The 12,284-nt window shown below is 40.8% G+C and overlaps 1 protein-coding gene across 4 annotated transcripts in view; it reads left to right on the forward strand.

Moving 5' to 3' along the window:
- Positions 1 to 3,921: 3,921 nt before the first annotated feature.
- Positions 3,922 to 12,284, forward strand: part of SLC25A14 (solute carrier family 25 member 14) — a 34,360-nt gene continuing 25,997 nt past the window's right edge. For 3 of the 4 annotated variants that reach the window (XR_013825772.1, XM_079911145.1, XM_079911147.1), the window contains exons 1-3: positions 3,922 to 4,206; positions 9,102 to 9,195; positions 11,344 to 11,491. Coding sequence is in view for 3 of the 4 variants with exons in the window: in XM_079911145.1 (XP_079767271.1) it covers positions 4,075 to 4,206; positions 9,102 to 9,195; positions 11,344 to 11,491 (374 nt within the window). In the remaining variant the exon portion in view is untranslated. Of the gene's footprint in view, positions 4,207 to 4,374; positions 4,584 to 9,101; positions 9,196 to 11,343; positions 11,492 to 12,284 lie in introns of those variants that run through there. The other variant, XM_079911146.1, reaches the window with a different exon arrangement.

Consider the following 12,284-nt stretch of genomic DNA (forward strand, 5'->3'; position numbering starts at 1 on the left):
CTTGGAAGTGAACTCTTCCCCAGTTAAGTCTCGAAATAAAAACACATTCTGGCTGACACATTGATTGCAATCTTGTGAGACTCAGAGCCCGAGGACCCAGCCAAGTCACGCCTGGAACTCCTGACCTGCAGAAACTAAGAGACAGTAAATGTGTGATGTTTTAAGCCACTAAATTTGTGGCATTTTTTTTAACACAGCAATAAAGAACTAATAGGGCCTCCCACCAGCAGTGTCTGAGAATTTGAAATGCTTTCCATCAAACCTCTTGTTTTTTTTTTTTTAACATCTTTATTGGGGTATAATTGCTTTACAATGGTGTGTTAGTTTCTGCTCTACAACAAAGTGAATCAGTCACACATAAACATATGTTCCCATATGTCTTCCCTCTTGCGTCTCCCTCCCTCCCACCCTCCCTATCCCACCCCTCCAGGCGGTCACAAAGCACCGAGCCAATATCCCTGTGCCATGCAGCTGCTTCCCACTAGCTATCTACCTTACTACGTTTGTTAGTGTGTATATGCCCATGACTCTCTCTCGCCCTGTCACAGCTCACCCTTCCCCCTCCCCATAACCTCAAGTCTGTTCTCTAGGAGGTTTGCGTCTTTATTCCTGCCTTACCCCTAGGTTCTTCATGACATTTTTTTTTCTTAAATTCCATATATATGTGTTAGCATACGGTATTTGTCTTTTTCTTTCTGACTTACTTCACTCTGTATGACAGACTCTAGGTCTATCCACCTCATTACAAATAGCTCAATTTCGTTTCTTTTTATGGCTGAGTAATATTCCATTGTATATATGTGCCACATCTTCTTTATCCATTCATCCGATGATGGGCACTTAGGTTGTTTCCATCTCCGGGCTATTGTAAATAGAGCTGCAATGAACATTTTGGTACATGACTCTTTTTGAATTTCGGTTTTCTCAGGGTATATGCCCAGTAGTGGGATTGCTGGGTCATATGGTAGCTCTATTTGTAGTTTTTTAAGGAACCTCCATACTGTTCTCCATAGTGGCTGAACCAATTCACATTCCCACCAGCAGTGCAAGAGTGTTCCCTTTTCTCCACACCCTCTCCAGCATTTATTGTTTCTAGGTTTTTTGGTGATGGCCATTCTGACTGGTGTGAGATGATATCTCATTGTAGTTTTGATTTGCATTTCTCTAATGATTAATGATGTTGAGCATTCTTTCATGTGTTTGTTGGCAGTCTGTATATCTTCTTTGGAGAAATGTCTATTTAGGTCTTCTGCCCATTTTTGGATTGGGTTGTTTGTTTTTTTGTTATTGAGCTGCATGAGCTGCTTGTAAATTTTGGAGATTAATCCTTTGTCGGTTGCTTCATTTGCAAATATTTTCTCCCATTCTGAGGGTTGTCTTTTGGTCTTGTTTATGGTTTCCTTTGCTGTGCAAAAGCTTTGAAGTTTCATTAGGTCCCATTTGTTTATTTTTGTTTTTATTTCCATTTCCCTAGGAGGTGGGTCAAAAAGGATCTTGCTGTGATTTATGTCATAGAGTGTTCTGCCTATGTTTTCCTCTAAGAGTTTGATAGTTTCTGGCCTTACATTTAGGTCTTTAATCCATTTTGAGCTTATTTTTGCGTATGGTGTTAGGGAGTGATCTAATCTCATACTTTTACATGTACCTGTCCAGTTTTCCCAGCACCACTTATTGAAGAGGCTGTCCTTTCTCCACCGTACAAACCTCTTGTTTTGACAGTCCTTTTAACTTCGGCCATGCTGGTGGGTGTGCAGTGTGATTTTAATTTTAATTTTCTAGATGACTAATAATGTTCAGCACTTTTTCATATGCTTATTGGTCATTTGGATCGACTCTTTTATGAAGTGTCTTTCAAGTATTTTTCCGATTAAAAAAATGAGTTGCCTGTCTTTTGGTCACTGAGTTTAGGAGTTATTTATACTGGATATGAGATGTTGTGGGATACATGATTAAAAATCTCTTCTCCCAGCCTGGAGCTTGCCTTTTCACTCCCTTAATCATGTCTTTTAATGAAAATAAAAATGTTCTCAATTTAATTTGTTTTTCCCCCAGTTTTATTGCGATATAATTGACATAATATTGTATTAGTGATGTGAACTTCACCTCAATTAATAAAAAAAAAGGTCTTCTGACTCCAAATAAAATTCTCTTTTCATTTTTTAAGACCAAATGTTTCTCTTGGGAGAGTAGAAAGATGAAAGCACGTTTTGGTTCAACATAAGTGAGAGTTTTCAGAGTTGTCAAATAGTGTAATGGGCTGACTTGTGATCTATACTTACACTGGAAGCATTCTAGCAGGGACCGGACAACTGTCTATAATGAATATTGTAGAAGGGACTGCTAAATCTCCTTCCAACATGAAGATTCAAGGATTCTATTCTCTTGAAGAGCTTATCTCTTGGAGAGATCAGAATTTGAGCATAACACAAGACAGAGTATAATCAAATATAGGTCTGTGTGGTAGAGACTACAAATAGAAGGCGATAATGTTGGAAACAAACTAAGCAAACTGCAAATGTGTCAAATAAAAGTGTGCTATGTGTTTATAATGCTATTTTTAAATTCATCTATTGTAGATCTTTTAAAATAAGTCATTTGAAAACAGTGCTCCTTTTTAACAAAATTTACCTAGGTGGTTGGTGAGATTAGCCGGTAGTGGCAGTGGCTGAAGAGACAAAAGTGCAGTGCAGTCTCGTAGAAAAGCTAAGATAGTGATTTGGTCACAAAGAGAGCCAAAATTCTACAAGGTTGAGCAATCTGGATGTGAGGGACAGGCCCAGGCCACAGCCACAGCTGGACATACAATTCATGTCACTGGAGAGAGTATAGTCCTTCCAAATAAGAAAGACTCTAAGCTACAACCCCCTTAGTGTGGCTGAAAGGGAGTACTTTGCTGAGACGTAAATTTAAGGGTATTCGCATTTTGGAATGCATGTACGGGTTTCTCACATTATCTCTATATTTAGTAAGGAAGTTTCTGAAGGTAACAAGGGTATTATTAAAGTTGAAAGCAGTATAGCAGTGGTTAAGAGCCTGAGCTCTGAAGTCAGAACTGAATTTGAGGTCTTAACTTCTTAAGACCTCAGTTTTCTCAGCTATCAAAAGGGGGAAATAATAGCGCCTGTCTCATAGGGTAGTTGTGCGCACATCCTTTTGGAACAAAGGTATTCCCAAAATATATTCATTTAAAAAATAATTATTTAGGGCCACAGGCCTTGCATTGACTTACTTTTACTTATACTCAACGTCTAAACCATAGTATTTTGTATTCTTGCGTGATTACGGAACCTTCACGCGAGAGGCTTAAAAACATAGCCCATTGGTTCACGTAATTATCTATGGTGCTTTGAAGTTATTCCTTCTGGCTCCTGGGGTGGGGCTAGAGCCCGAAGCTGGTCACCAGGCCCTCTCATCATCTTCTGGCTGATTGTGAGGTGAGGATTAACTCGGATTTCCCCGTTAGTATTTCTACTCTTCATTTTCTTTATCTTGAACTTTTTATGGTCCCTTTTCTGCTTCTAACTTGCTCTTTCTCAACCATGTGCTTTAAGCACCTGGCGACCTCAGACCTGGTGCTGAGGTTATTTGCTTATTTGATCTTTATTTCTGCCCCCACCCTGTCCCACTCCTCACCCCCGCCCCACTCCCCCCACAGCTCAGGCACCTCTGTAAATACCGCTCACTCCCTTTCCCTCATTTTCCCACTTTTGTTTTAAGCATTTGCCCCGCCCCCTCACATTCCCTCCTTTTTGGTACTCTGCCCGCAGGCGCCCCGCTCCGCCCTTTCACTCTGCTGGCTCCGCCCCTCGTACCCCGCCCCTCCTTTCCCTAGTCCTTGTACGCGCGAAGTGGGTGGTGATGCGGTGACGGGGCGACATCTCTGCACCCACGTTAGCTGCAGAAGCTGCCAAATTTCTCATGTCTTAGCCTCCTCTCCCTGCACCTCCCTAGAGTCGGGTTGCCCCGTCTGGGCCTTTGCGCCTGCAGCCTGCCCGACTCCTCCGTTAAGACCCTTGTCATTTCCGCCTCCTATTTCGCGCCTTCTCTTTTAGGCTCGGAGGGGGCGGAGTTGGAATGGCTGTACCACCGTTGCCGAGGCGACGACTTGGTTACTTCCGTTGGTACCAATACTTCCGGGTTGGCGTTGCAGTGGCGCTTCCGACTGTGGGAGCCTCGTCTTCCCAGTCGTCCGATGAGCCCGAGCAGGTGAGGGGGAGCTCCTGGGCTTCAAGGCTGGGGAGCGGGGCTGGGCCGCGCCAGGCCGCGCGGGGCCGGGCTGGCCTGGTTCCCGGCCTGGGAGGGGCTTAACGGTCCTTTGGTCTCTCTCTCCCCTCAGCTGAGTCCCTTCCCTGTCTTTCACTCTTCTGGCATCGGTGGTTTTACTTCTTCGATTGAACCCTGCTTCCTCGACCCCCCAGGGAGGCCGCCTCCTTCAGGCGCCTCCCTTCTCTCCACGAACTCGCTCTGACAGCTGAGGAACTGGCAAGATCCTGCTACCCAGAGGGTGAATGGGTATCTTTCCCGGAATAATCCTAATTTTTCTAAGGGTGAAGTTTGCAACGGCGGCCGTGATTGTAAGCGGAGTAAGCAAACACCTCCATTGTATTAGTGTGACGGATGCTGTTGAAAGATGCTCCCCTTCAGTTTCTACCCCCTGCCACTCCTTGAGGTCAAGGCATTGAAGGCATCTATTAAAATGCAGTTCAGCTAACTAATTAGGATGACAGCCATTATTAACATGAATTAGTTTCTCAGACAAGGTAACAGCAGGGACATTTGTAGTGTTCTGTCAGTGTTTCCTTGTTTTTTTCAGGCTGGGGATGCTTCAAGTCATCATGAACTCTTCCCTCCCCTTCATTCCCTACATCATCAAGTTCCTTTGTGTCTCTGTTTTAGAAGTTTATCTCTAACCTCACTGCCAACAAACATCTTGTCTGCTTTACTTCACACCATCCTAAGCTAGTTTCCCTGCCTCTCCTGTTTGTAATCCACTGGTTGGCTGCAGCCCTAGTAGGCTAACTAAATGTGGTAGATTTCCTCAAGTCACTTCCCTATTCAAAAATTTACAGTATCCCTCCCACCCTGCCACACACACTTTGGTTTCAGGACTTTCAACTTAACCTGTTCCTTATCATACTTTTTGTCTGATACTGTTTCAGTCAGATAAAATAATTCTCTGTTCCAGTTAGATTGCACTCTTCCTTCTGGGTCAAACCATACTGATGCTTGCCTCCACATGCTGTGTTTTTCCCCACATTTGTATCTATCCATCCTGTTCTCCTCCCCGCACCCTCTCCTTACCTATACCTGTTGAGATTCTACCTGCCCTCTGTCAAGGCCCACTTTAAGTTCTCTCATCTCCATAAGCCTTTTCAAATTATTCAAGCCCATGCGGATTGTCTCATTTTCCATGCTTCTCCTGCTCTTATAGTTTGTGCTACATAGTTTGGCACTTATTTTTTTCTTTAATGAACTACTCTGATTTCTTCCACCAGTTTATAAGCTCTTGAAAGGCAAGAACTGTATTTCATACAACTTTTATCCCCACACCCATCTCCTTAATTATCCAGGAAACATAAATATTGTCATGGTGTTAGAACATATGGTGTGTGTGTGTGTGTGTGTGTGTGTGTGTGTGTGTTTTAAACATCATGTTTATACCCATAGCACATTTGGGCATTTAGTATGCCTTCAATAAACATTTGCTTGACTCTCCATTATTACCTCCTGAATCTGAGAATCTCTAACGCCTACTCTTCCTTAAAGGAGAAAGCAAGAAAGGCACCTGCATTTTTCTGACCAGATCTTTGGAGTAGTGTAACAGGGTTATGTAATTTGTGTTCTAGATATTCTTCTGACTCTTTAGGCTATAAGATTTCCCTTAGTCAGACTTCAGAATACATGTCTGCATTTTGAAGGCATTTTTCATTGGCTTCTTAACACGATAAAAATATTTAAGGTACTATATTTCTACTTCAACTCAGATATGACTCTTTTCTTTTACCCATATCTGGGGATAGCCCCCACAAGTCAAAATCATTTTTAGAGTGCTTGGGGTATTTTACACAAGTAATTCTCTGCAACAAAAGCCAGGGGAGAGAATTAGTAGGGAGAGAATCTCTGAGGACCAGCAAAGTGTTGTGTACAGTGTGTAGCATTGGTCAGGTCCAGTAAGTTAACTTTCAAATTTTCCCCGTAACCTTTTACATACAGGCTGTATACATGCATAAAGGACATCACACTGGAACCAACCAAGTATTTATCAATAATAGACGTGTACCCAGTTCTGTACCAGCTATTGTAGGGGTTATAAAAAGTACTGTGAGACATGGTGTCGGCCTTCAGGGATCTTACCTAGTTAAGAGAGAAAATGACATGGGGCAACCAGAAGATAAACCTCATCCTAGTCATTATTTGTATGCCTGAGATTTAAGATATATAAGGGATACATGAAGGCTCAAAAGAGCATTATACAGCTGTGGAATAGCTATGACATAACATGCATGCATATATACAGCCTTATGTAAAAGGTTTTAGCTGACATTTGAGTGATTCAGTAGTGTGATATGGCCCCTACAAAAATGACTGAAATTTTCAGCTGTAGTAATTGAAGTGTAATATAGAGAATGACAAAAATGAGCACAAAGTAGGGTAGCCAGTCTTATTTTGCCAAATAAGAACACTAAACAATATCAGCTACCAACTACTAATACATTTCATACAAGAAAGGTGATTTTTAAAAAATGCTCCAGGAGTAGGAAGAACATGATCTTGTAATAGTCCTTTACATTAAATACATTTAGCTGAAATAAAAGGCACTAGGTGCCCTTATTTTCTTTAGTTCAAGCCAGAATCGTGAACATTTTCATTAAAGAACCACTGGGCTAACGGACCTGAGATTGTGACTGGTCTTTCTGGTCCCTGCTGTGGCTTTGCCCCCTGCCTTTAATTGCTTTATTATTGATCCCTGAACCCTGAGCACATCTTCTTTATTAAAAGGCTGGGTAGCAGGTAGTCAAGTCAGGCTTCTTCTGCGATGAAAAGAGTTGAAGGAAGTTATAAAGAGAAAGTGTTGGAGACAAGTATAGCAGCCATTTGAAATGTTTGATTGTTTTGGGCAATCTCTAAATTGGTGAATGGAAAGGGCATTCCACCTTGCCCCAACTTAGAGAAGGGATATGCCATGGTCCTTGCTTTTCCATGCCTACCCTCTCATCATTTGTGTCATGTTTTACTATCAGTTGTAATCTTAAAATATGGGCATAGCTGAAAATGTTGATAAGGTAGTATTTAGTACTCAAGACTTATCTCAAGCTGCAGCTGATAATTGAGTTGCTTATTGCTACTTTGCTTTTTAGAATTATTTTCAACAGTTTTCCTCCAAAAGAGTTGTCTACTGCAGACTCTGTCAGATGGACTGGCTGATCATACTATGTTTGAAAGGAAGTTTCCATAATTATTTTTCTGGCCTCTAAAACATTTGTCTGCATGTTAGCTATCCTGTCTGGAAAATTGTTCTTTTGTGCTTAGTTACAGAGAATTCCTTATGTGGAAACGAAACAAAACCTTGTCTCCCATAAAGAGACTGTGATTCAATGGTGCTAACCCCAGATTGGGCAGTAGGGGAGGTGGGCAGTAAGTATTATCTGTTAAAATGTATATTTGAGTACTTAACTATTCAAAAATGTAATAATGATAATAGCTAATAGTTGAACTAGGTGCCGGGTACTTTTCTAAGTGTTTTACATATATTATTTAATTTTCACAACAACCCTATAATATAGTATTTATTATTATTCCCATTTTACAGTTCAGAAAACTCAGGCACACAGTGGTTAAATAACTTGCCCAAGGTCACAGAACTAATAAGTGGTGGTGTCAGGATTTAAACCTAGGCAAGTCTGACTTTAGAGTCTTCATTCCTGACTGTAAACCACTTGAAGTTGCTTTTGAAATTCAATAGTATGCATACCATGAAGATCTGAAAAAGGAATATTTAAAAGAAATCTGAGAATCCATCCTCAGAAAATAGATTGCTTCCAGCTGGACCAGGATTTAGTAGGCAATGCCTAGAGTAGTAGTTCTTAAAGCGTGGAAGCATCAGCATTATTTGCAAATTTGCAAATTTCCCAGACCACCAATCAAAAACTCTGAGGGTAAGGGCCAGCAGTCAATGTTTTAATCTGCCTTCTAGATGATTCTGGTGCACATTGAAATTTGAAAACCACTGATTTAGAAGGCAGAACTGGAAAAAATAAAATCCAAGAGGGAAATAGCTGGGAGTGGCCGGAAAAAAAGGCTGAAAATATTGAGGGTGACAGGTCTAATGGGGGCGGGATGGGGAAGGAGGTGAGGGGGATGGGGAGTAGTATACATTGTTAAAGAACCCAAACATCAAAGAAAAACAATATTTGTATGTATGTGCTTTAAAAGGCCAGGGAAAAGGAGATTCATTAGATGGATGTATGTTAAATGTCAGAGAGAGGAGAGACATCATCCATATTGCCATCATTCCTCTGGGAACCAGAAGGAAGGTGAAAATGTGCTTAACTTACCCTGGGCCTAGTGGGGGGAGGTTGTGTGTAGCTGGAAAGTAGCTAGATGAAATAAAACCCTAAAATTTAGTGGAGAGATGAGAGGACTAAGACTATGAGAGGGTAGTGGTGTCAGTCTGCCTTGCACCTGAATCAAGCTAACTGAATACCATGAACTGCTTTTATGAGATGCCTCAGCCTATATAATTTAAAGTCCAGGCTCCTTCACTTGTAATTGTCTAGTTGGATGTCTAAGTTGGGTGTGCTGGATGGAATGAAACCTCTTCTTTGGGTGGGGATGCGAATAACATTAAAGAAACTAGAGAACGTGAAGGGCACAGGTTGATATTTGAGTGAATCGAACACTTACCTCTACAGAATGGCAGTAAAGAACACATTCATGATCATCACATAAAACAGGAGCCTTCATTTTTTGTCATTCCACCTGGTAGGGTTTCTTCTCTACGTTTGTTTTATTTGCAAATTTTGTTGATATAAATTATGTGATCATACACTAACAGATGCTCCTCACTCTTGTGCCTTGTTCTGATTTGTGTTTACTTTTAGCACCAGAAAAGTGCCACTGTAAGCCATGAGATGTCTGGTCTGAATTGGAAACCCTTCGTATATGGCGGCCTTGCCTCTATTGTTGCTGAGTTTGGTAAGAAAGTGAAAACTGAGAAACCTGCTCCTTAGGGTATAGATATGGTAGCGTTATTTGTTTTTTGTTTTTTTTTGCGGTACGTGGGCCTCTCACTGTTGTGGCCTCTCCCGTTGCGGAGCACAGGCTGCGGACGCGCAGGCTCAGCGGCCATGGCTCACGGGCCCAGCCGCTCCGCGGCATGTGGGATCTTCCCGGACCGGGACACGAACCCGTGTCCCCCGCATCGGCAGGCGGAATCTCAACCACTGCGCCACCAGGGAAGCCCGCTTGCCCTATTTAAAAAAAAAATTATCATAAGAAAGTAATGTACTTTAAAAAAATATATTTATTTATTTATTTGGCTGCACCGGGCCTTCGTCGGAGCACGCAGGACCTTCGTTGCCGCGTGCTGGATCTTTGTGCGGCATGTGGGATCTTTAGTTGTGGCATGCAGGATCTTTTAGTTGCAGCATGCAGGATCTAGTTCCCTGACCAGGGGTTGAACCTGGGCCCCCTGCATTGGGAGCGCAGAGTCTCAACCACTGGACCATCAGGGAAGTCCTGCCCTATTTGTTTTAAAAACTGTTGTCTCAAAGCTATCAAGTAATATTTTCTTTATATATGGAATCTAAAAAAAAAATGGTTCTGATGAGCCTAGGGGCAGGACAGGAATAAAGACGCAGATGTAGAGAATGGACTTGAGGACACGGGGAGGGGGAAGTGTAAGCTGGGATGAAGTGAGAGAGTGGCATGGACATATATACACTACCAAATGTCAAATAGATAGCTAGTGGGAAGCAGCCTCAGAGCACAGGGAGATCAGCTCGGTGCTTTGTGACCACCTAGAAGGGTGGGATAGGGAGGGTGGGAGGGAGATGCAAGAAGGGGGAGATATGGGGATATATGTATACGTATAGCTGATTCACTTTGTTATACAGCAGAAACTAACACACCATTGTAAAGCAATTATACTCCAATAAAGATGTTAAAAAAAAAGATGTACACCCTAAAGAAAAAAAAGTACTACAGACGGTATGGCAAGTGAAGTTAAGAAAAGTCAATTTTAGGAAGCTGTTTTGATAGTTTAATTATTTGTTAATTTGCTATGCTTAGGAAACATACATGAAAATATAGAGGGAGTGAGATAAGATAGGGGTTTCTGTTATATTCTTATACAAGTGGCCTTTCTGTGTGCTCAGTTGTTTATAAATTTCTTAGCAAGTATTCAGATTTCCTTTTTTCAAACCTCTTTCCCATTTTAGAAGATTGACCAAGATCAAACCAGATTCTTTTCTATTTGATTTTAATTTTGAAATACTTTTAGATTGTGTTTTTTCATCTTCCAAATTTTCTTTCCTAAACTGTTCATAAGTGACCCCAATCCACTAGTTTTTATTGACTTTCTTGGCATATTGTCTGGTGTTATGATATCAAGGTCATCAGCGACCAGAGCTGCATAAATATCTTGTTAGTTTTAGACCTTGAAATAGTCCTTGAAATATATTTTGCCAATGTAATGACCACTTCTCTGTGTTGATATAATAAGAGAAAGAAGTTTGGTTAAAGAAAATTTCCCACTCAGCACTGTGCTGGTGTTAGTCCTGAATTACCTAAGGAACCCAGATGAGTAGGCCAAATAGGACTTTGCCATTATCTTTCATAATACTAGAAAACTATTTCTCATAGACAGATAAAAGAAAAAACCCACAAAACTTTGTAATAGTATTTAAGAGTATGTGGAGCAGCAATCCCATGCTTTCCTATCTTCTTGGTGAAGATTTGGGGAGATTTTATGAGGGAGAAGTAGGGAGACTTGAGGTGGGAGGGGGGCAGAAGGAAGAGACAGATAAATGCCAGATTGTATGTTAACAGATGAAATTAAAACATTTACGTATTTTGCATTTATAGTGTATTAGGACTATCCTAAAGCACTTTATTATATCACAGTTTCAGTTATACTGTGGGTCAAATCCTGCTGCCTAGATATAGTACATTTCACTTTATCACATACAACTCTTGTCCTCTGATAGTGATATTTAAGTAGAGACCTAGGTGTTAGAAAAAGAACTTTGTCTTATGTTTTAAAAATTACCATTGGCTTAAATTCATCCAAAACTTAACTGTGATTCTTTGGAAAAACTTATAAATGAGTGTGTTCCTTCACAGGAACTTTCCCTGTGGACTTGACCAAAACGCGACTTCAAGTTCAAGGCCAAAGTATTGATGTCCGCTTCAAAGAGATAAAATACCGAGGAATGTTTCATGCCTTGTTCCGAATCTATAAGGAAGAAGGTGTATTGGCTCTGTATTCAGGGTGAGACTGGACTCTTTCCTTACGTCACGAATAGAAATACTTTTTTGAGAAGCCATGTATTTCAGCTGTCTGATAGTTTGTGCCCTTTATATTCACCATTTCAACTTATAATTCAATATTGATGTGCCAGTTTATATTTCACCTGCTTGTAAATCTTGAGCTTTGGATCTTGTGTTCATTTGGCTATAAGCGATACATTTTAAAGTGGATATCTCAAAAGCCAAAGCAGCATTGGCTTTTTCCTGTTTTCCTGAGAGTCATCCATAGCCACTGTGAATAGCGGCACCAATTCGCAGTATATATTTCTGTGATAATCTTCCTGAGTTGCCAAATACTGACTTGTAAAAAAATTTTTCCTCTTTAAAGAAATACTATTCTGTCAGTTTAAATAGAAAATGCAGAATGAAAGAGCGGGCGATCCATCATTTTTGGGGGGGGGTCATCTTTTGGTTATTCATATGTCAGTGGTTTATTGTCCAGTGTGTTGTTTATCTGCTGCCAATTTACTAGTCCACTCCTGCATCTAGGGTACCAGTTTATTGCTCAGAGAATGGATATCAGTTTTATTATTAACTTACGTTAGCCTTAATTTCAAAGATAGTTTACTTGGGGGAAAAAATCAAATATTACATCCTTAAGCAAGTGAATCATGGATCATCTGTTTCACCTTGTTCTTTTATCAGCACAGATGATCACAAGATTATTTTTTTCAGATAGCAAGCAATAAAGTCAGAAATATGCATGTTTTGTCATCATTTTAAAATCTTAACTGTTTGAGCTGCTGCTGTCTTTC

Source organism: Stenella coeruleoalba (assembly GCF_951394435.1).
Source record: "Stenella coeruleoalba genome assembly, chromosome: X".
Taxonomy (NCBI): domain Eukaryota; kingdom Metazoa; phylum Chordata; class Mammalia; order Artiodactyla; family Delphinidae; genus Stenella; species Stenella coeruleoalba.